Genomic DNA, 25175 nt, shown 5'->3' on the forward strand with positions numbered 1-25175 from the left:
TTCATCGCTGATCACGTGATAATCAATTACGATCCAAACGTGATTACGAAAACAAATTTTAAAATCATTGGCCCGTGCTGGGAATCGAACCTTCGACCTCACAGTGAGAATCAATCGTTCTTCCAACTCGGCTACCACGGATCCCCATTTGCTCTTAGCCACTTTTATTAACATAATCAACTTACATCTACATCACTAAATAAGCTTTATTTATCTTGTTCCCAGTTAATATGCAATTAATTATAGACCATTATCATATAATTATTCTCAAGGTAGACAGGACTGGAGTTTAGAATTCACAATGACCTAAACGGTCCCACACACCTCCTTATAGCTGTAGGACATTCATTATTATAACCATTTTATTGGATAAATATACCTATATGGATAAACGGAACTGAATCGATCGACTAGGAACGAATTTGCCACGCACATGTCACATCAGGGGTAGACCTAGGATAACTTTATGAAACAAATAAAAGAGAAGACCAAACGATGACCAAATTGGAGATGTCCTTAGAAAAGGTTCAATACGATCTACTCTGAACCGGCGTGCGTGTATGAAGCGATTGATGAATGTGGAGGAAGCAAGAGAAGTGTGTCAGGATCGAAGCAAATGGAATTCTATAGTCTCTGCTTACCCCGGTGGGAAATAGGCGTGAGTTTATGTATGTATGTAAATAAAAGAGAAGATGCAGATCGTGTCGTATCAGGAGGTGAAGGTTTTGGCGGGAAGAAGAGAGGAATGGCGATTACTCCACCGACAAGAGCGGAGCTCTTAAATAGAGAGAGATGTCACATCACTAATTTCCAGTTTGACAGTTCTATCTCCCGTGTGCATTGAAGGTTTTTGTAAAAGTTGACTGTCAAATAGCGATTGAGGTCACTATGCTCCTGTGGGTCACCAGCTTGCTTCTCAAACGGGGAGCGACGATTCGAACCCCGGATTTGCACCAATGAGTTATTAATTTTCACTAACACAGTTGGCTCGATCATTATAGACGGCGATACGGCTCACCACCTATCACGAAGCTCGGTGAGGTATGGGTAGGTAATTGGTTCATCTTGCGATAAATGTACTTCTGATTACCCCAATTAAGATATAGTCGTGAGCTTATGTTATGGATAGATAGAACTAAATCGATTGACTGAGAATATCGCTAGTTTTAGCCATGCGCATGTCACATCACTATCATGCAAGGAGATCCCTCCGTATCACAGGAAAGCTAAAAACCTTAGCATTGTCGGGTATTTATCAAAAAATACTTTTGCATGCAGTATCTTACGAAAAGTAATGTAAAATTACAGCCTGTCACATAAAATATACATTGCCAGTAAAGTGGCTATGGAATTTGAGAAGCAGTAGAGCTATTGTAGTTGTCTGTTTGCAGCCGAGTCTGCATGACGACCACGCCGAGCGCGGCGCGAATTCTATTGAGCGCTTGAACCAATAAACGATAGGAATGTGAGATATCCTATCCATATTTCTATCCATATTTTTAACGATAAATGTAATTAACGCGTGGTTTAATCGAAATACTTTCGATATAGCTGCGTCGCCACTGAGATATCCTTATATAACCGCCGTATGTATAGGGAGTAACAATGAAACGTGTATTACGGATCACGCCATTTATTTCTCTGTCGAATTGTCGGTAGCTCGCAAAACATCTATAAATAAGTACCATATCATTATAAAATATACTACAGAATGCTATCTACGTATCTACGTAGATGGATGTCAAACGGCTATTGGTCGAAGGCCTCGATATAATTCGCGCCGCGGTTGCCGTACGGAGCCCACAGGAGTAGTAGTAGGAAAAGAGAGCGGGGTGGAACCGGCGACAGCGGTTCTCATACAAAATGCGCGTTAGGGCCTTAAGTAATAGAGAGAGGTTGGAACCTCTCTCTATTCCGTGGTATATAAAGTACGATATAAAGTCATTCTAGTAGACTTAAACGCGTTACCCAGTGACGCGTGCGAATGAACGCTAATCATACATCTATTATACCATTCGCGTTACCGTTGTATGGACCGCGATAATGTGTAATGATGTTAACGTTTAATATGCTTATAACGATCGCTGAACCGAGATAGCAATTGTTCGCTTTGAAGAAACGAACGCGTTGATGTCTTTTGTATGGAAAATAATTTACTGTTAGATCGTTTATTTAGGATTGATGGGTAAACGAGATTAGTGTTTCTTCGTCATTTGTTAATGGTAGACTCACGCCTATAATTCGTATCGGGGTTGGCAGTACCTAGCTCGTAATCCGAGTGCCCGATTGAATTAGGAATACGAATTAAGTAAACAAAAGTACTTTTGTAACTGCCTCCGTGGTCCAGTGGTTGGGCATTGACCTCACAATCCGGGGGTTTAAATCCCGGTGGGGACATAATATTATCACAAAAATAACTTTGTGATCCCTGGTTTGTCCGAAAGTAAGATGACCCGTGCTTCGGAAGGCACGTTAAGGCGTTCCTTAACGCTTTCGGAACTTACTGATGTAAGTACGTAGTTGTTACATGAGTCATGTCAGGTGCATTTGACGGCTCAATAATAACCCTGACACCAGGGTGGAAGATGTCGGTAATCCACCTCACACCCACTCGATAGAAGAAGATTCGTATTACTGTGTTATATGTTCCTTCTGTGCAATAAAGTGTAATAATAATATTATATTGTATACACTAACAGTATCTTTTTCTGCCCGCAGTATCGCCAACCCGCGCGACAAACGGCGGCAGCGTGCACGCATCACCTGCGCGGGAGTTGTCGCGTGACACGCCGGACTACCAATACGGCAGGTTCGACGCGAGCGCGCTCCACATCGCGCATGCGCTCAAACAGACCGAGCTGCAGAAGGCCTACCACAGACCCAAGGAGAAACCCATTGATTGCTACTTGGTGAGTGATTTTTAGAGAAAAATGGTTGAAATGCGACATTCCATAATTAAAGTCTAATATTATAACCATTTACTGTCCGTCAATGCTTATTAGCAGTTAAGTTTTGCGAATATGAACTAAATCCTCCAAAAATTAAGAATCTGTCAAATAGCGGTAAGACACCAATATTACGAAGTATTCAATGATGCAGTATAGTAAGTACTTATATAAAAAAAAATGCATTATGTATCTTGTGTATGTGCGTCCGCGCAGGTGAGCTAAGATCGCGTGGACATAGTACAGGCGTGGTCGAGCAATATCAGCACATCTGATTCGCATTCTTGCCTCCTGGACTAGAACGCTCGCGTGTGCAAGCGGAATGCGCAGGCTTTATTATAAGCTGAAGCGGATTTGTTTAATTAAACGTGTAGATGATTCTATCTAGCAATATGGGCTTGACATGTCACCTTATGTCCATTCCATGGTATAATAAAACAAGTGACAGCTAACATTTCAAGGTTACCGCGCTAACGTCATCTCACTCTCCGTTGCCATTTGTAAAAAAACCAGAAGCCAGATAATCGCTGAGGTCGCTAACTGACGTATCTGAATTTTTTAATGCTATTGTTAATAAGACACAAATTGTTTTAGCAAAAATGCAAATACGTCAGTCACGACACGGCGGTATGATTTTGAAGCCCCCCGTCCACAGATTTTCGTTACGTCATTTTTGAGCCAGAAGAATGCTTCCATGTTCATTTCCGTTTACCGATCCTTAATCTCCGCAGCCCCTTGTGTTACGTGACTTCTTGCAGTCTTCCGCACTCCCTCCTTCCACACCTACATCACGATTTCTTTATTAACATTCCATCAATGACATGACAATAAGGCTGCAGGTACTTATCACCATAAATACCCTTTGCCATGCATCTTGTTTTCTATTCTTATACTATACCATAAACAATCGATTTATCATTAGTGAATAGCTATTCACAAGAACATACACGTCATCTTCACTAATTTAAAAGCACGCTCTTGTCGGTGTAGCATTCTCCATGCTACTTTTAGGGAAAAATATAGCAGTGGTTTCAGTCTTGCCTTCCGCCCCGCATTACTCTGTCTGAGGCGAGTGGAATGGCGCCCAGAGTAGCCTATTTCAAAGCCATACAAGGAGGTCCTCCGACTCTGAATAGTACTGACACACTCGTACTTGGCATAATTTTATGGTCATCTTAGAAAAAAAATACAGTGGAAATGTACTAATTCGAGTACACATCATCTAATTTTATTTTATTGTTATACCTGTCATTTTACAGAATTAAGTTGACAGCACACGTCAAACGGGTTGCATACCAGCGAGATACCTATTTGATTCGCTCGGGTTATTCTTTCATTCACTCATTCATTTTAAAATTAACATCTGTCAGTCATCTGTACCTTTCCTATTCGGCGGATAATAAAATGACAGGTGTAACTTAAAATAAAAATGGAAGGTGTCTGCAGGAATCGGGGGCAATGCGTCTATATTCTTATACCATGCACCAAACAACTTTATTGGTTCCGAAGCCATCGCTCGATGAGAAATCGCACCGATTACGCGATACTCTGTAAACAGACAACAGTACCAATTCATGTTAAAATAATTGGAGCAGAATCATTTGTCATGGCGTTATTATTATTAACAACTCTATCAAAACCACGCGGTTTGTTTTATAATGATGCGCAACATAGCCCTAATCGTGGCCGCGAGGTTTCATAACATTGCATTGTGTCTAATCTAAATCTGCGTGAAAAATTTCATTAAGTAGATATGATTATATCTGCTTCAAAGATGAGCATGCCACCTGCGACATTGTTTTATCTTAACTAAACCCTGACTACGGAAACATACATATATACACATAAACTCACGCCTATTTCCCACTGGGCTAAGCAGAGAATAAATATAGAATTAAATTTGCTTCGATCCTGACACACTTCTCTTGCTTCCTCCACATTCATCAATCGCTTCATACGCGCACGCCGCTTCAAAGTAGATCGTACTAAACCTTTTCTAAGGACATCTCCAATTTGGTCAACGTAAGTCCTTCTAGGTCTTCCTCTGCCACCCCTACCATCAACTTTCGCTTTATATACCGCTTTCGCAATTCTATTACGGAAACATGACGCTCTAGAAGGTATAAAACAAGAAAATAGGTATATTTCTCTTAAATTCTTTCATCTAAATCGGTTTAGCGATAATTAAAAACGAAAGTTTGTGAATGTATATACCCCATATAGAGCTCGCTAAAGGTAACCACATCCGAATACCAATATCGGCCCACGTGGTCGACGATTACCCTCAATGCTTATCGCTATCGGCTCAGTAGGGTCGATTAATTCTTATAAATATAATCCTCTCAAACGACGCCCTAAGGCCTCTTGTCTTTTTTTTTTACCGGGTGAAAGCCTTCAGCACAAACCTACAATAAATCACGTCAAAAAAAAAAAACACTGACCGCAACTGTCACTGGCTGGTGGGTTTACCGTACTGCGATTGAGCAAGTTCAGTCTGCCAATACACTTTACCACAACCACCTTGCTTATTGAAGTGAAAATCCATCAGCTGTCAATCAGCGATGAATCAATGTACGTATTGTAAATTCCACAATTCCTTCGGTATGTTAGGAGGAAGTTTCTATCGCAGGAGGTCCGGTTTTCACCTGTCGACTGCCAAGAATCGTGGTCACATTGGATTGATGCGCACGCGCCTGTGTGTAGGTCAGTAATGCATTATTCAGAGCGTATTGTCCTTACGCTTACGTTCGGTCTTGAGATGTACTCTGTATGTTATTAAAGGAGCTTGTAAAATTAGATTATATCAGTGGTTCCTAACCTTTTTAATGTCACTACCCCTGTGAACAAGTATGGAAATTAAGTTTACCCCTAATTTAAAATAAAACCACACAAATTCGAACGAATATATATTTATTATGTAAGAAGGAAAATGCACGTTTAGTTAACTAGTAAAGTAATATATATAAATCTCGGAGTTAACTAGTGTGAAGATTGGACAATATTAGTTCGGTTTCACTCAACGCGCATCTCATGTCATGCTCAACATTCAGACGGTCTCTGGCTTTTGTTTTTAATGTAACAAGAGTTATAATACTATTTCGTGCCACCCCGTGTGGGTAACACCCCTAGAATCTCCATTTTACCCCTGAGGCGGTAATTACCCCAGGTTTGGAACCACTGGATTAGATTAAACATAACATAAGCAAGTCAGAGGTACAGTCATGAGCAATATCATGTACCCATTTTAGAACCCTGTCGCACTATCATATTTGACATTTAAAGAGACTTACGGTTTAATTTGTCAAAAAAGTTAATGTGACATGGTTTCAAAGTGTATATATATTAGTACTCATGACCGTACATCCATCACAAGATGAACTAAGTACCCACGCCTCACCGAGCTTTCTGTTCGACCAACGTGATAGGTGGTGATGCGTATCACCGTCTATAATGATTGAGGCAACTGGTGCCATTGGTGCAAGTCCAGTACCGGGGTTCGAACCGACGCTCCCTGTTTGAGAAGCAAGCCGATAAACCACAGGACCACAGTGACTGTGTTCAGTGATGCAGTGCATGAAATATGGCCAGTAAAGTTCCCAAAAGTTGTCCAGTGGTTGAGCGTTGGGCTCACGATCCGGAGGTCCCGGGTTCGAATCCCGGTGGGGACATATCACAAATATCACGTTGTGATCCCTAGTTTGGTTAGGACATTCAGGCTGATCACCTGATTGTACGAAAGTAAGACGATCCGTGCTTCTGAAGGCACGTTAAACCGTTGGTCCTGGTTACTACTTACTGATGTAAGTACGTAGCCGTTACATGAGTCATGTCAGGGGCCTTTGGCGGTTCAATAGTAACCCTGACATCAGGTTTGATGAGGTTGGTAATCCACCTCACAATCCACACGAGAGAAGTTCCCAAAAAAAAAAGAAAACTAGTCTTACTTCGCGTGTAGATTAAACTGTAACCTGTAACCCAGTTGACAAGCTAAAGGCTGTGCTCACAAACACCGTTAACCATACGACTAATAATAGGTGCAGTTACAAAACGCGTGTTAAGACAAAACGGTGCAAGAGTTCCCGACTCAACATTAGGCATTATATCGGACGTAGAGCGTATCGCAGGCGAGTGCCAATGACAGGGTTTTGTGTTTAAACATACCTTCAACAGATCGCGTCCTCAATGCCTAGGGTGGACAGCCCGGGGGGGGCGACGTGGTTATGTGGGACTCCCCGGGTGTCGCCACCCGGTATACCCACTAAAACCCAACGGTGTTCCTCCTTGCCGCCGTGTGGCGGGGATACGGAAACGCAATTGCACACAACCGCGTCCCCGCTGGCGGATGCTCTTGCGGGCCCAGCGCCCATGGGAGCGCGTCAAGCGCCTCCCCCTCCGCCGAGGGCTGCCCGGAACACTGGGGAGCCCTACGGCACGGGACCTATGTTGTGGGCGGCGCTCCCCCAGGTGGACAGAGCCTCAAATAATCAGAAGACAACTTACACGCCACCTTTGAAAGGAAGTTTTAAGATATATTTTTTTAAAGACTGTTATAAATATCTGTCGACATTTTTTTTTCTTCCATAAACAGTTCTTTCTTTACCTCTCTACAAATAAGTGTACAATGTGTCTATTTACACAATATTGTGAAACTCGACTAACAAACCGGATCGCTTATTTAATAACACCTATTTTCTAAACCAGAAACATCTTTGTTTGCGATTAAAAACGTATTCAATGGTGCGATAGTATCGAACCCATAGTTAAAGTATCTAGTAGTGAAGCTCGGTTATACAATACCGAGGCTCCCATTGTCTGTCTTCCTCATGATAACGTCTTTTGTGCAACAATGACATGCTCTATCTCGCTCTCATCTCATTGACTGTTCTGCGCCTATTAAGAGTTGCAACATGGTTTCGACTGTCGAGTTTATGTTGTTGGTATGGTATGGCACTATTTTCCGCATTTAGACACATAGATGGCCCATTATGCGTGTAATAAGTCTTGGCTATACTAGCCAACCTGGTGTAGCGGACCCGACTAGTTGGCCACCTAGTTCCGCTCACATGCAACAGATGGCGCCACATTCAATAATGCAGTTTTCAAGCAGTCGTGAAACGCGATATGGAAGTTTTCACAGCAAGACGCATATATACAACTTTCAACATAACACCGTTGGATCGTCGATCCCTAGTCACACTACCAACTTGTGGCTAACGGGGTACTATGCTCTGTTCGGTACCCCGAAAACATCCTTTGGCGGCAGCACACCCTCGCCGCCAAACTAGCTCCTTCCAGAAGCTCAGAAACCTCCTGGGGCGCTCGCAGGCTTCACGGAGCGACCTTGTTTTCTGTAAGATTTGTGCCCGTTATGCTGCAACTCCCACGTATTCCAGGATGACGTGAGAGGCAGTTTCCTCTGCCTCCAGACAGCCTCTACAAAGTGGGCTGTCTGGAATGCCTATGGTGAATATATGTATATTAAGTGGGCTGTGACCAGTAATAGTGCCCACCACTATTCGGAGGAAACTAGATCATTCTAGAACACTCTGGATTATATTAAACTTCTTTGCAGAACTGGTAGCGAATAAAAATACTTTATGTCGCTCTCATCTCATTGACTGTTCTGCGCCTATTAAGATTTGCAACATGGTTTCACCTGTCGAGTCTACGTTGTTTGTTCCTTTTTTTTATTGGAAATGAGTTCCTGTGCCTCAGTGGTCCAGTGGCTGAGCGTTGGACTCACGATCAGAAGGTCCCGGGTTCGAATCCCGATGGGAAATTACTACAAAAATCACTTTGTGATCCCCAGTTTGGTTAGGACGTTGCTGGCTTATCACTCAATTTTCCGAAAGTAAGATGATACTAATTACTTAAGTAAGTAAGTAGTCGTTACATGAGCCATGTCAGGGGCGTTTCGCGGTTCGATAATAACTCTGTCACCAGGGTTGATTAGGTTCATCAAACCCACATGTGAGAAGAACATTAATATCAATACTCGTATAACCTTTTAACACAAATCAATAAACATAGTTTCATGTCTAAAACCAATTATGCGCAATTATGGCTATTTGATGATATGAAATCTGATGTTTTAACGTCAAATAATGAGAAACGAGCGAAAGTTGCTGACGGTAAGAGTGATGGAGATTCAACACACTGATAGTAACATAAATATTCATTAATGTAACACCTGAACGTGAATATTGATATAAATGCGCACGATTTTACTTTTTTAGTTACGAATTTAATAGCCGTCGTTGCTGCAAATCGTAAGGTGTTTAGGGTTGTGGCTACATAGCTACTCTTAATAGCCCCACTCTAATGCGACCGATGCTATCGGGTATTTAAAACAAAGTTCGGTTTCACCAGCTACATAAGAGCATATAAAACTTTTATAAGAAACAATTTCCATTCTATTCTATTCTATAAATGAATATCATTATCGGACACGAGAAGGAGTGGAATAGTTATTGAACTTAGATTAGAGTATAGTAAAATTAGAGTATAGTCCTCAAATACAAAATACAAATATACTTTATTGCGCCAAAATTAAAAGAAATAATTACAAAAAGATATATGCGATAGCTAGACAGTTGAAGTTGTGACAGACGGACAGACAGCGAAGTCTTAGTAATAGGGTTTTTACTCTTGGGTACGGAACCCTAATAAAAAATAATTTATACTTATAATCCAAAATTCGTATCAGCAAAATGCCCTGTATTTAAATAAGGTGAAAGTCCCCACAAAACAGTTACTTCACTTCAATAAGGCACATCGCAGCGGCTGACTATGCGAAAACAGCGGACGTTTTAATTAAAAAAGCACCTTAATGACTGCTTACATCCATTAGGGTAACAATAAGAGACTTAATTAGAGAAATAACCGGCAAGCACAATACTAACCCATTGACCTTATGAATACTTCCCACGTAAGCCGAAATACCGTAATGTTATTTTTTTTTATTCCGAATATGTTTCCTTTTGTCCGCCATCGGCCATTGCGCGATGGAAAGCAACGAACTGAGGGTACCCAGCCAACTGGGTATGATGATATGTTGTCCCAAGAGACAACCCCGGCTCAGGGCGTCGTTTGAGAGGAAGATGATTATTGAAATAATCAACTCTAGTGCGCCGATAGCGATAAGCGCTGAATGAGGCAATCGACGACCACGCCGGCTCTCCGACACTTTCCACACGACTTTACCTACCGAAGTTCACTTCACCTAGACACCCTGAGGTCTCTTATCTGATAATTACTATCGGGTAAAGTCTTAAAGTTCTTGGTAAAATCTAGATTCTAGTTGCACTAACAACATAAACTCACGACTATATCCCAACGGGATAGAGGTACATCCATCGCAAGATGAATTAACCCGAGTTTTCGGTTAGACCAACGTGATATCACACCCCGGACACATCATACAAACAACCTCGTTTTACACAGACACCACACATTGACGCGCGTATACGCGCATCTGTGTGTGTGACGTCTGACGCCATACGATATTGAAGACTAATCTATGTTCGGTGGTGGGGAGGGGGGTTGGGGGAGCGGAGAGTTGCCGTTCTACACGTAGTATTATTCCTTATTCTAAAGTGATAGGTATCTAGCGAATTAACAAGTTCACTCACCTAGTTAAAGGTTTATCTATAGGTCCAGTCTGCATACCAAATTACGTTATTAGTTGAAGATCTTCTTCTATCGTGTGGGTTGCCCAGGGTTACTATTGAGCCACCAAAGGCCCCTGACATGGCTCATATAACGACTACTTACTTATATCAGTAGTAACCGAGACCAACAGCTTAACGTGTCTTCCGAAGCACGGATCATCTTACTTTCGAGCAATCAGGTGATCAGCCTGTAATGTCCTAACCAAACTAGGGATCACAAAGTGATGTTTGTGATATGTTCCCACCGGGATTTGAACCCGGCATGTCCGGATCGTGATCCCAACGCTCAAACCACTGGACCACGGAGGCCGTCATTAGTTGAAGATGATTAAATATTAATGCTGTCATAATGGTAGGCAATAATAGGATGCATACCACGAACGGAACTGACCGTGGCGCCTATATAAATTATTTCTCTCAACGTCTACAATGCAGGCATTGTCCCATACTTGATCATTTACCCTACCGGTTTAGCTCATATGAAATAGTTCTTTGAATGTTAGTAAGAAGGTTTATAATTGTATGCTTGGAGATGATGATTTGAAGACTCCGCTTAGGTATTTTCAAATTCAAAACAATTTATTTCGGATAATACGTATACATCCATAATTTGTTAGTAACAATGCACTTACTTACTTACTAGGTTAGTTAACAATCAAATTAAATATTAAATATTAAAAGTGTTAGTAACAATGAAACTTAATTCTATGAGTAGTAGTGTGTTCTTTTGAATAAGTATGTTACTTCAAGACCAGGCAACAAGATTCCTTCCATTTTTCGTGGTCCTATGAGTGGTCTAGCCAGTCCCTCCGGCAAGCGTACAAACCGTGGCACCCACCATCTTTTTCGAGGTCTACCTCGACGCCTGTACCCGTTGTGAGGAAAGCCACACTCCCGAGAAATGCATTTTCGGAGGCATGTGACATAACCTGTATTGGTCTGGTTTTCTCGTCGCGGGTTGGAAGGTCAAACAGGCAGTCGCGTCTGTAAAAAACCGGACCTGTCAAATCTTCAGTTTAGGTAAGCGGACTTTGTGAAAAAACGGGATAATGCTAGGGAGATGATGATGATATTTTTTTTATTAATTCACCGGAGCAACTAAAAGAAGCTAAGTGAAACTGACTGCCAGTAGTGTGAATACATCAGTGCATAAGACATTCGCGCATGCGTGGGAATAGTCTAACGTCTCCGCGTAACTGTAAGCTTGAACCTCATCTATCGCACATAGCTCGGTGGGAGAACGTGTGACTCGCAGCCTATAAGGTCGCAGGTTCGAATCTCGGGAAAAGCATTCGAAGATTTTTGGGGTTTGAACTGATGAAATGTCAGATGGACTATCTCTCCTCATAAACTGCCTATATACGTCCCACTGCTGGGTACAGGCCTCCCCTCAATCAACCAGAGGGGGTATGGAGCATACTCCACCATGCTGCTCCACTGCGGGTTGGTGGAGGTAACGTGTTTCTACGGCTAATAGCCGGGACCAACTGCTTAACGTGCCCTCCGAAGCACGGAATCATCTTCGGACAATCAGGTGATTCAAGCCTGAAAAGTCCTTACCAAACAAAGGACAGTCTCACAAAGTGATTTCGACAATGTCCTCATCGGGAATCGAACCCGGACCTCCAGATCGTGAGCCTAACGCTCTAACCACTAGACCACGGAGGCTGTTATTTATGGGGTTTGAATTGATGAAATGTGAGATGGACTATCTCTCCTATATAAAAAATATTATTCACCTAGTATATGCTTTTTTTTAGATAAGTACAATCAAAGAGCAAAAGTTCAGTTACAGAGCCCAGCGAATTATTTAACAGTGGTGAAATTATGAATCATTAGTCATAATTATAAAATATATGTTTTTGTAGGCGATTTTGGTCTATCACAGAGGACATGTAACCAAGAGGTCTTAAATGCAACCAGTTAATTTATTACTTTGCAAGAAACTAATTGGACTTTTTATCGTACCTATTTTATGGGCACCTTTTGCGAGAACTAACTATAGGCAAAATACCTACTTGATACGATCTATTGACAGTTTTAACAGCTTACCACCTGAGTACGATCTAGACTTGTTTTGTTCTAAAGTATCCATGATGCGACAAAAAATTGCGAAAACTTTCTTTGAGACACAAGTGACTTATTAGCCCTAGTTTGAGAACATCAAATGTTTGTACCTACCTTACTTAACCTGCTTTAACCTACTTACTTAATTCTTGATTTTTATGATTGTAAAAGGGTAAATAACTTAGCCACTATTAGGTGGAGACTTGTAATTAGCCTTTAGTTATTGTCTGGTTATTATGTTAGAAAATGTATATGGCCGTAAGTCTTCCTCAAAATAAATAAATAATAAATAAAATAATAAATACTTATCAGCTGAAAGGGATTTGAACTCCTTATTTGACCACAAACTCAAGTTATATCACGTGGTTTCCAGAATGAATACCCGGTTAATGGCAATAGGCTTGCCCCCTATTACATGGGACTTAAACACAGCTGGCGAGAAGTGGATGTTAGTGACACCGTAACGAAAACTTTGAGGGATGATTCACACCATGATTCTGAGTTGATATCAAATGGAATTTTCCGTCGCAAAACTACAAAACTAAAAAAATTTCATGATTTTTCCGACAGGAAATTCCATTTGATATCAACTCAGAATCATGGTGTGAATCATCCCCCAAAGTTTTTGTTACGGTGTCAGTGTCACTAACACCCATAAATACCCATATGGCTACAAGTACCTGTACATGGTGTAAGTGACATCGTAACGAATACTGAGGGGGATGATTCGGCTCATGATTCTGAGTTAATATCAAGTGGAATTTTTCATCGAAAAAGTACAGAATTGGAAATAAATGTAAAACAATTCAGAAAAAGAGATGAATTTTGCGACGAAAAATTCCAATTGATATTCACTCTTCTCTCTTCTTAACTCAGAACCACGGTCTGAATCATCCCCCTCAGTAATCGGTACGATGTCCCTGACACAATGTGAACTATACACATCTGCCCTTGTAAAAGAATTTCACAGTCTGTTATATTCCGAAACGGCGCACAATTAATTCAAACAAAGAATGGGTTTTCCTAATAGTGTAAACAATACTTTAGGCGTTTTATGGTTATTTACGACAATGGCACATATGGTGTAGGCTATACGTAGGTCGTATTATGGCGCTATAGTGAGAATTGGCTACGCTATCCTACTTGTTTGACAAAGGAGACTCGTTATTTGTATTTATACTTATACAATAAAGTGACTGATAAAACAGATATCGCCATTTACTATGTCTGCTATTACACGTGGCTCTGCCCACCCCATTAAGGATTACGGGCGTGAGTTTATAGTGTGCATGTATGTGTTAATCTATATTTTATATTATACATAAAGCTTTACTATATAAAGGCTGACTCATCTCAGAAACTACAAATGGTAGGAGTCTCAAATTTTGCATGGGGATTCCTTTTAAGACATAGGTACTCACTAAGACGGGATTTTGTGAAATTCAACCCCTAAGGAAGTAAAATAGGGTGGCAAAGTTTAAATGAAATATTTATAATTTTTCATAGATAGATAAAATATTTATTTAGTGCTAAGACGTTACATCAATACGTACAGTCATGACTATGAGCAATATCATGTACCCACTTTAGAACCTTGTCGCACTATCATATTTGACATTTAATGAGACTTACGGTTTAATTTGTCATAACAAATAATGTGAAATGATCAAAGTGTATACATATTAGTACTCGTGACCGTATATGGTACGTGAGTATACGGTCGTATACGATTACGCTAGTAGGGTTTCTCGCGAACGAAATCACGGGTAACAGCTAGTAAAGTATATATGTAAATTAACAGTTAAGTATGATAGTAGACCACCACAAGCCACAACGTGGACAACGCAACGGTGCGTCGCGGCTCGGTGGCGCTTCCTATAGCATTAGTAATTAATAACGCTGCAAGTGGCGTGCACGCCGCGGCGCGGGCGCCGCCTCGCGCGGTATGCCATGCGTAATTGCCTATAGGGAACGATTATGTAGGGTGATACATACTCTAACAAGCACAGATGATGGCATTCGTTCGGGTCCAATGGTCTAAAATTTTGTACCGGGTGAGAGCCCTCAACGCTCCCTATTTGTCCGGCCAAGTACTTAATGAATTTTACGGCAAATCTACAATAAGTTATGTCAAGAAATAAAAACACAAAATGATAATATTTGAATACTGATAACTTAAACAGTAATTTCAATGTGTGGCGTTTGATAGAGTTCGTATCCAACGAACAAACTCAAACTTCAAACTCACAAACAAACAAACTCAAAAAAAAAACAAAAAATCTAACAAATAAATTTGAAAAATAGAAATCCTTTCGAAAATCGAATCATCCTCTTTCTTCGTAAGTAGGCACACTATACCGTCGCTGATGTCGGGAATTGACGTATCTGCAATATTTGGCGAAACTGATTTGCACCTTTTACAACTGTCAAAAAGACACAAATCACTTTAGCAAAAAAATACAGATACGCCAGCAAAGTCTGCCACATATTCAAGCTACGGAAATACCAATGGCGTGGCGAAAACCACTATCGTGGAGTATACACCGCAAACTTTGCACAGCTGTTTGTGAGAGACAATACTTGCAAGTATATCTTGATACTAGAGTGATGGTTTCCTTGAAATTTTGATGAGTCTTCTGTAGATGAGACTATAGTCTCATTAACTATACATACCTAACTTAGTTATTACAACTCATATAGGCTCGCGTTTGACCACAACCACCTGGGGCCTGTTTAATAAAACTTACAATTGTAAATTACAATGACAATTTGATGTACATTGCGGAGTTCGTGATCACAAATATTTTGCAGTTTCATATTAGCTACGTAATGAACATTAAATTGTCGTTGTAATTTACAATTGTAAGTTTTATTAAACAGGCCCCTGATGGTAAGTGACGATGTGGTCTGGGGTGGATCACGCTTAAGCCTTGAAGACTCACAGATTATAAAGGGTTGGAAAACAGACGACGGCAGACAGTTCCAATCCTTCGCTGTTCACATGAAAAAGAAAGAGGCGAAACATTTAGCGTAGATTGTTATAAACAAATTGATATATGAAGACAATGGCCTGAAGGATTAGTAGAGTAGTTTCTCGACTTTACAGAGCAGGGAGGGAGGTAAGTATAGAGAAAAATACACCAAAATGTCTCTAATTAGTATTTCTATATTATTTTCAATTCAATCAATTGCCTGAGATAAATAAATAAAAAATATTATATCTTAGATACAAACATACACACATACATAGACTCACGCCTGTATCGCTAATGGGGTGGGCAGAGCCATAAGTATTCAGATGACAACTTGCAGCCACTGTTACGAAGTGATACGAAGTCCGAAGATGGCTAACTATGATGATGGCTAGACTAGATGGATGAAAGTTTAAATAAATTGATTAATTTTATACTATAGGTAATGTACAATAATATTCTATAGGTACGTAAAGTAAAAGATCGCCTCACGCTTAGTAGGTGTAATCTTACAAACTGCCTACAAACTATAATTACAAAAGTGTGCACTAAAAACAACCCTTAAGAACAAAAGCGGCACTTTTTTTCCAATCACTTGATCAATGGAAGCTGTCAGTTCGTTGACTCAATGCCCGGAGAAAGTTGTTAATTAAGAGCGGGTGATTGGCGCTCGATTGTCGATTCTCGATTGTGTAACCGAACGCAACGGATCGAGCATGTGGCTGTACGGGGAAATGCCTTTGCTGTCGAAAGTCGATTGGCGCGCTTTTCAAATAAAAATAAGACGGTCGATTTCCCGTTGGGTTTTTTTCGCTTTTGTTTTGGGTAAAATGAAACTATTTTAGACAAATATTATAATTGTCAAAAATAAATTAAGAAATTCTGATTACAAAATAAAGAAATAGATTTATTTTTTCTTTTCAACTTATTTATGAATTTAATTAATGAAAAATGTAATAATTGCAACATTTTGTCACTTTTTTATGACGTCACAAGTTGCTTTTTCATACAAATTCCTTTTTAAACTCCTTGTTACAAATTCCTTTAATAAAAAGTAACCGATTAGATTTAAATTTTTTTATTTTGGTGTTTTGTCATTTTAGTTTTAATATTTTATGAATATGGGTAGCTTAAGGTATTTCATTAATTGTTATTTATTATACGTATAGGCAGAATTTAACGTAATGTAACTTGTACCGTCCGTTCTTTCATTGTGTATGCTTGAAAAAGTAAATTTTGGTGATACCTACTATTTTTATCCACTGTAATCTGCAATGTACCTAGCCTAAATTCATGCAATAAACGTTTATTATTTATTTATTTATTAGACTAGTCGTTGGTCCCGGCTATTAGCCGTAAAACACCTCCACCAACCCGCAGTGGAGCAGCGTGGTGGAGTATGCTCCATACCCCCTCCGGTTGATTGAGGGGAGGCCTGTGCCCAGCAGTGGGACGTATATAGGCAGTTTATGTTATGTATGTTAGACTAGTCGGAAACTACCCTATTGAGACTACGATGCGTCAATAAGTCACAAGTTTTCCAAACTGGGCTCGCACACTTTTTATAGCTTACTAATGGTGAAAGAATTAATGATCTTAAATAAAAAAAATCAAAATTAGTTACAAAGATAACTTCCTACAATGAAACAAACTTACAAACTGCCAAGAAGTAGTTTATATAAATATGTTATGGTAAAGATAATGTTAGTGTAGATGCAAACTAAATGAGAACCAGTTTAGTCCAGTTTAGAGTAAACGTGTTGAATTCATTAGAAAAACGACTGCAATTGTGCAATCACATAAATATCAATCAAAAGTACATGAATAGCGCTCAGCGTTCAGCCTCGTTCGCCAAATAAAGCGTGATGGATGACTGTAACTGATACTTTGAGGCTAGAAGCGGAATTGGCACGGGAACTGTATCTAGCTAGAACTACTTAGACTATAGTTTTAGAACTACACTGGCCCTGATTCCTGCAGACGCCTTCTAATTTTATTTAAGTCATACAAGATAGATCAATGGGTATTTCACTGGGTCGTAGATAAATTATAAAATGCTAATCTAGAAATAGAAGCCAGTCTAACATAATCAAAAATCAATCTAATTTTTCCTTTTAAAAAAAAATTTAAAATTATTATTTTTTTATTTTTTTTTTAATTTAAAATTTAAATTTATTTTTGCTTTTTTTTATTATTTTGGCTTGTTTTCTAAATTTAATTATAAATTAAGTAACTATAAGTACGACTTTTGACTGCTTTTATTGATGACGTCACAGGCCAGTATTTCGTTTTGACGTTTCGTAAAAGTTATTTCATTTGACTAACTTGTCAAATAGCCTATGGTTGCTGTTCAAAACAAAAAAAAAATAGAGGGGCTCCAGAAACCCCCATGTATGGAAAAGTACACAAGTACAGATAATTAGTATACCTTAATAAAGGTGTTTCTAGTAGCCAACGAGCCCCTCTATCAAATTTTTCATGGTGACTACCCTGTTATTATAGATTTGTATAGACTGATACGTGAATCTCTTGGGAGTAGAATTTCCCGTAATCTCCGTGTGTTCTCCATCCACTATTCCACCTGGGTATCCTCAGGCTTGTTAACTTCTTCCTGCGACGTCGTTCACGTGAAATACTATTTTTGTTGCATTTTAAACACCTGTGTTTGCTTTGCGCGGAAATTTAACTTTTACCTCACTGGTTTACGCTGCGCGCTCATCAACTCATATATATTCTACACTTATAGTCTTTATTTCCGATACATACATACATAAACTCACGCCCATTTCCCACCGGGGTAAGCAGAGACTATGGGATTCCATTTGCTTCGATCCTGACACACTTATCTTGCTTCCTCCACGTTCATCAATCGTTTCATACACGCACGCCAGTTCAGAGCCGGCGGTTCAGGTTCCGTTGTCGGTTCGGTTCCGATACAATAAATGCTTTATAGTACCAATACATAACTAAGGTACCTATAGCTCCAAGCAAATGATCGAGCATCTTTGACACCTCACGACGCTCATATACGTTAGCGCGCACATTTTACGCTTTCCACCCGCAACGCTATGCGCGTCGGTTTTTTCGAACTGGAATTCTTGCAAAGAAATCCCGCTGGTTGGAAACTATTAACAGAGTTAATTGGCGATCTATATGCCGATGCGCGGGCGCTTTTGGATATCTCAAGCGGTGATATACGTGTAAGTAGGTACGTTTGTAACTACGAGTAATGTGGGTTGATACAAATTAAACGCATTTTGTGTGCTTGAGTCACGCAAATGTGTTTTTTATTGAATTTTTAGCACTAAATTCTGAGAATCCTTCATTTTAAAAACTACTGCTATGGTCCTGCTTAGGAATACGTTGCTTGTGTGTGCTTTGATGAAGAGTCGGGTCAAAAGGACTTAAGTTAAGTCGCACAAGTTACTCATAGTGTTTTGAATAAATAAGATCGTTTGCCACCTGGCTAGGCCTTCTGCGGGATTAAATGGTCACATTGAAGTAAGCAATATTGCTATTTTACATTTGTTAACATTGCACACTGACTGTAACTTTATATACTTACGCGCAAATGTCAAATTGCAATATTGCTTTTTAGATGAATTGATTCAATGACTGAATTGACTTTGGTACTATGTCACATTAACTTTTTTGATAAATTGAACTGTAAGTCTCACTACATGTCAAATATGTTAGTGCGACAGCGTCCTAAAGTGAGTACATTATATTGCTCATGACTGTACCACTACATACAGGTAGCCATACAAGTAGGAATGTTAATATTCACGTGGAATTTTCGGTCGCAAAAGTATGGAACGGAAAATAATTTAAAAAAACACAAAAAAAAATCATTAATTTTTCGACAGGAAATTCCACTTTATATATAAATCATGAATCAAGAATCATTGCCCGAATCATCCCTCAAAGTTTTCGTTACGATGTCTGTCACTAACACCCTGTATAATCCCTTTCGTCAACTTTTTACGCAGCTACATAACATAAACATAAATAGCCTATATACGTCCCACTGCTGGGCACAGACCTCCTCTCAATCAACCGGAGAGGGTATGGAACATACTCCACCACGCTGCTCCACTGCGGGTTGGTGGAGGTGTTTTTACGGCTAATAGCCGGGACCAACGGCTTAACGTGCCCTCCGAAGCACGGAACCAACTTACTTTTTCGGACAATCAGGTGATTCAAGCCTGAAAAGTCCTTACCAAACAAAGGACAGTCTCACAAAGTGATCAAGACGCAGCCAATCAAGATTTTCTTTTCATAAAGAGGAAAGTGTTTATGATTATAAATCGTTAGATTTGAATCTTTCACATAAGATAGCGACTCTACATAGTAAATTATTTAATGCGTCTATTATAAAGATAAGTGGCGCGACCACCTCACGTCACCTTACAACAATTATCACGTGGAAGCGGATGAAAATACGCAATTAGGAACCATGTTACAACTGTGCTAAGGTTAATTATTACCTGGCCACCTCTGTAACCCTATGAAGGTAGAGGGCAAGAGCATTTTTACAAATTGTCTTAATTATTTATATACACGCACATAACGTGTGTGTGTGTGTGAGTGTGTGTAACAGAACCAGTATAATTATAGCCAAAAGTGATTTATTTTCGAACAAAATAACAAAGGAGATGGCATCAGATGATCTTTACAGCTGTATAGGTAGAATAAATTAAGTTCCCAAGAAGACAAATTAACAAGCGCAGCATTAAAACCGAACTACCTATTCAAACTAGATCCGAGTACACGCCCGGAAAAAAATATAAAACAATAGTGTAACAAAAAGTTGGTCGTGTCTGATAATTATGTAAATTGTCTGACCTCGCAAAGGTCAAGATTAGCGGAGCAAAAGTATGAATTGTACCACTCGCTTTTATTTATCACGATTATTAGACTTGGTAATACAGGTTACAATATTGTTGATAAAGTTGGGTTAGGTTAGTAGCCTTGCTCGGCGTCCAAGGCGCAGAAGGAGAGCGTTTGCTCGGGACCTTCCGCCCTGAACGAGATTAACGGCAATCATCTGCCGTGAAGACTAGAAGCGCCATGCGCTTGTGCTAGCGGTTTACCTCCTGTTTTCCTCCTGAGCCACTGGCGCTGAATACGGGGGTGTCAGCGTCACCACTGGAGCTCGAGAGGTGGCGTACGTCGTGTCGCGTGCGCCTCTATACAACGAAGGCATTCTCAAAAGCAAGCCAGTGTTTTTTTTTTATTATTTTCCGTTCCATACTTTTGATATCAACTCAGAATCATTGTGTGAATCATCCCTCAAAGTTTTCGTTACGATGTCACTAACTACAGATGCCTCACGTCATACAACGAAACCGTGCCTTCCTAAGTTGGGCCACACTGAGCAAAGAATAATACTGACCGGTCGTTAGATGACCACTGCCACCAACATAATAATTGAAATGTCATTCAATACAAGCAAATATGGTATTAGGCATATTTAGTGAGTTTTTAAAACATATCGGATTACAATGTCTACGTGCTAATAATAATATTAACTGCCTCTCAATACTTTACCTACATCTAACGAATTAGGCAGATAGGAAAAGAAGTGTGCACTACATGGTAAATTATGATTAGGAAATGATAGATCCTGCTAACAATAATCGTAACTGCTTTAATATTAGCTTAGATTGTAAAAATATCAAAAATTATACACCTAAGTAACAAGCATAAATAGTAAAAGTTTTCTTCGCAAACAATTTCTTTAACTTATTACGTCACATTACGTCAAATGAAATCAAAACGTATATTAGTAACAACGCTATCCACCAAAGATAAGATATCACAATAATTTAACAAACAAATCGTTGTCCTTATCAAAACAGCTTCATAGTTGAAATTACTTCATCACCCCACACACACAATATTAATGTCTCATTTTATCTTATCACATTCTTATTACATTCTGAACACACCAAATTTACTGTCCCTGAACGGAGCATTCAGTGCTGCAGATAAACTAAGTCCTATAACTTTCCTCGTATCTTTAGGAGCAACCACTCCATCGTCCCAAAGTCTTGCTGTGCTATAATAGGGACGACCTTCCTTTTCGAACTTCAGTTCTAAAGGCTCCCTTATTTTCTTTTCCTCTTCATCAGTCCAAGTTTTCCCATCCCTTAGTGCTTTATCTTTAGCTACTAACGACAATACTGTGGCTGCTTGTGGCCCACCCATAACAGATATCCTGGCATTAGGCCACATGTACATGAAGCTAGGAGAATAGGCTCGACCGCACATTCCATAGTTACCAGCTCCAAAACTACCGCCAACAACAACCGTGATCTTTGGACCCTTGAAGCAGCTCACAGCTGTGACCATCTTAGCTCCATTTTTGGCAATACCACCCGCTTCGGCATCCCTACCAACCATAAAACCCGTTATATTTTGTAAAAACAACAATGGGATCTTCCTTGCTGCGCAAAGTTGAATAAAATGAGATCCTTTCAATGCTGATTCAGAATGTAAGACACCATTATTCCCTATAACTCCAACTGGATGACCATAAAGACTAGCAAACCCACAGACTAGAGTATCCCCATACAGCTGCTTGAATTCATGGAATCTACTGCCGTCTACTATTCTTGCGATGACTTCTCTTATGTCGAAAGGTCTTTGTATATTAGCACCAACAATTCCATGAAGATCTTCAATATCATGTAGTGGTTCGTCTATTTTAGCAGTATGAATTCTAGTCTTCTGATCATTATTCCAATTTAAATTGGCTACAATATTCCTGGCGAGATGAAGTGCATGTTCGTCGTCTTGTGCGTAATGATCTGTTACACCTGACTGACGGCAATGTAAGTCAGCTCCGCCTAAATCTTCTGCTGAAACCGACTCTCCCGTTGCCGCTTTTACTAAAGGAGGTCCAGCCAAGAAAATAGTTCCCTGATTTTTAATAATAATGCTTTCGTCAGACATACTAGGAATGTATGCTCCACCTGCCGTACAAGATCCCATTACGACGGATATTTGCGGTATACCTTCAGAAGACATATTGGCTTGATTGAAAAATATTCTTCCGAAATGCTGTTTGTCAGGGAACACGTCGGCTTGATCCGGCAAGTGAGCGCCGCCGGAATCTACCAAATAAATGCAAGGTAATTTGCATTCTTGGGCAATCTCTTGAGCTCTTAAATGTTTCTTGACGGTCATAGGGAAATAGGTGCCGGCTTTAACAGTGGCGTCGTTGGCCACTATCATGCAATCGCGGCCGTGAACTTTACCGATAGCGGTGACGATGCCGGCACTCGGTAACTGGCCCTTGTACATGTCGGTGGCAGCCAGCGTGCTCAGTTCCAAAACGTCGCTGCCTTCATCTACCAACCGGTTAATCCTGTCGCGCACGAGCAGTTTTCCTCTCGCCGTGTGCCTCTTTACCGCTTCCTCTGTGCCGCCTTTGATCGCTTCACCAGTTTTCTGTCGGAGTTCCTCGACCAACTCGTCCATTTTGGTCTTGTTCTCTTGGTAATACGGATCACTTCTGTTCGGCTCGCTGCCCACAACAGTCGCGTGGCTCAGCTGCCGGCTTTGGGCATTCAACCGCCGTATTCCTCTTACTAGTTTAAGCATTTTTCTACGTTACTCGTATGTAAATGACAGATATAAAAACACGACCGGTCGACGCGCCGCTGCCGCGCTACTGACGATAGCGGGTCCCGTTATCTATACGATTCGAATCGTACAAAACAAATTCCTTGGCCGCCCGCGAACCAAGTTGATAAAAACACGCATAATGTATGAAATGATAATGCGCGACTATTGTCACGACTGTTGCCGTGTATTGATGTCATGTTTACGCTGAATCTATTACGGCGCATCCATTCAGATCACACACCTCTTTGCATAATACCACGAAATAAATGTCAGAACGCTTTAAGTATGAGGTTCTTAACTTTAATGCTAGCTTTGAATGGATATTCAATCATTCTGACGTGATATGACCTAGTTAAAGCCAAGTTTGATGTTAGGATTGGATATTCCAGGCACATAGTAAGTGTACCTTGAAATATACCTTGAATGGATATTAAGAATTTGTTAGATCCAGTACGTTCAAGGTTTATGACACTGATGTGGCGAGATATGATTTATGGTGTTTTTGTTAAGTGTGTCCACTGCTTGGTGTAATGGAATAACCGTGTCAAATTAGTGGTCGTGTCAGCCTCTCTCGATCTGCGAATCATTTTGTTCTTTTTGCGGGCTGCTATCAAGTGAGCCGGCAAACGCCTCGAGCAGCGTAGGTAATAGTGACAATAACGTTTACACTCTCCGATTCAACCAGAAGCGAATACATGACAGTCATTATAATAAATATACTTATCCATAGCAAAGAGGTCACATTGTGTTTTTTTTTAAACAGATGTACATTAAGATGTTGTTCTCGTATGAGAAAAGTACATACTCCCACAGATACATGTATACTGAATTTAGTGTTGCTTGATTCGATGATAGCCAGAACACATATCCTGAATCGTTAATCACCTATGATAGCTCGTTATAATGATGTCTCTACATTTTTGTTTCATACTCGTTTTCGTCTCTTTTTTTGCTAAACTAATTTGCGTGTTATTGACAATAAAAAATTCAAAAATATTTATTTTTCAAAATTGGCTTACAAAGTTAGCGCTTTTTGAACGTCAAACAAAATTAAATTACATATTATGTAACTAGCTGTAAAACTACTACCACATCGGAATATGTAACGCTGAGGGAAAGACGTGGCCAGAAAACCTCCCAGCACAGGGCCCTAGTCCTACTGTTTCATGTTTTCCTTTCTTTTCTTTTTTTTTAATCCAGTTTGTAAATAGCAAAAGGTACAAATCAGATTCAGTTAGCGACTATATGGCCTATAGCATTAACTACTTGGCCGGAGAATGCCTCAACAGCTAGTAATACTTAGCTACTTAAATAGCCTTTATAAGTTTATAGGTCATAAAACCCACAGATCATCTAAGTATAGCTACATATCAACCCACGCTAACATATCAATTCCACTAAAATGGCAAAACTATAATAGTTGCCTAATAAAATAGTAAGAATGTACTATAATACCCAATTTTGAATTAGGTATATTTCCAACAACTGCTAAGTTTCTGAAAGCCAAGATAATTATTATGAAAAGCGATAAGGCTACCGTAATATCTCAAGAAATAGCTACTCAAAATATGCATGATAGCTTATCCAAGTGGCTTTTATGTCTACTTGCAATCGCTAACGTACGCAAACGCAAGTGCATCCGAATTGGGACGACGACGCGTATAGACGATTATGCGATTAGCACGATTTATAATAGGTACCTACTTTAGCGAGTATATAAATAGTCAGGGGTCCAGTGGTTCACCAGCTTGCTTCTCGAACTGGGGTTCGAACTGAACGCCGGTTCGAACCCCGTTACGACCTTGCACCAATGAGTTATCACTGCAGTTTTCACTAACACAGTTCACTCGACCATTAGACGGCCACCACCTATCACGTGGCGTAACAGA

General features: G+C 40.0%; 3 protein-coding genes across 8 annotated transcripts in view; 1 reads left to right on the forward strand and 2 right to left on the reverse strand.

Moving 5' to 3' along the window:
- The window catches only part of LOC126374313 (hillarin), a 69372-nt gene that overhangs the window by 26817 nt on the left and 17380 nt on the right, over positions 1–25175 (forward strand). For all 6 annotated transcript variants that reach the window (XM_050020864.1, XM_050020863.1, XM_050020869.1 and 3 more), the window contains exon 4: positions 2719–2909. In XM_050020864.1, the coding sequence (XP_049876821.1) occupies positions 2719–2909 (191 nt within the window). The remainder of the gene's footprint in view (positions 1–2718; positions 2910–25175) is intronic.
- The window catches only part of LOC126374330 (uncharacterized), a 43185-nt gene continuing 29396 nt past the window's right edge, over positions 11387–25175 (reverse strand). The window contains exon 12 of the mRNA XM_050020901.1: positions 11387–11599. Within this exon, the coding sequence (XP_049876858.1) occupies positions 11582–11599 (18 nt within the window). The 3' untranslated portion in view covers positions 11387–11581. The remainder of the gene's footprint in view (positions 11600–25175) is intronic.
- LOC126374353 (probable methylcrotonoyl-CoA carboxylase beta chain, mitochondrial) lies at positions 21285–23319 on the reverse strand. Its single transcript, XM_050020957.1, has one exon. It carries the CDS (start codon positions 23260–23262, stop codon positions 21589–21591), a length of 1674 nt encoding a protein of 557 aa, XP_049876914.1. The 5' UTR covers positions 23263–23319; the 3' UTR covers positions 21285–21588.

Source organism: Pectinophora gossypiella, chromosome 17 (genome assembly GCF_024362695.1).
Source record: "Pectinophora gossypiella chromosome 17, ilPecGoss1.1, whole genome shotgun sequence".
Lineage (NCBI taxonomy): Eukaryota > Metazoa > Arthropoda > Insecta > Lepidoptera > Gelechiidae > Pectinophora > Pectinophora gossypiella.

Excerpts from the sequence above, each read along its gene's own strand:
- LOC126374353 (XM_050020957.1), bottom strand. The coding sequence starts at position 23,262 with ATGCTTAAACTAGTAAGAGGAATACGGCGGTTGAATGCCCAAAGCCGG.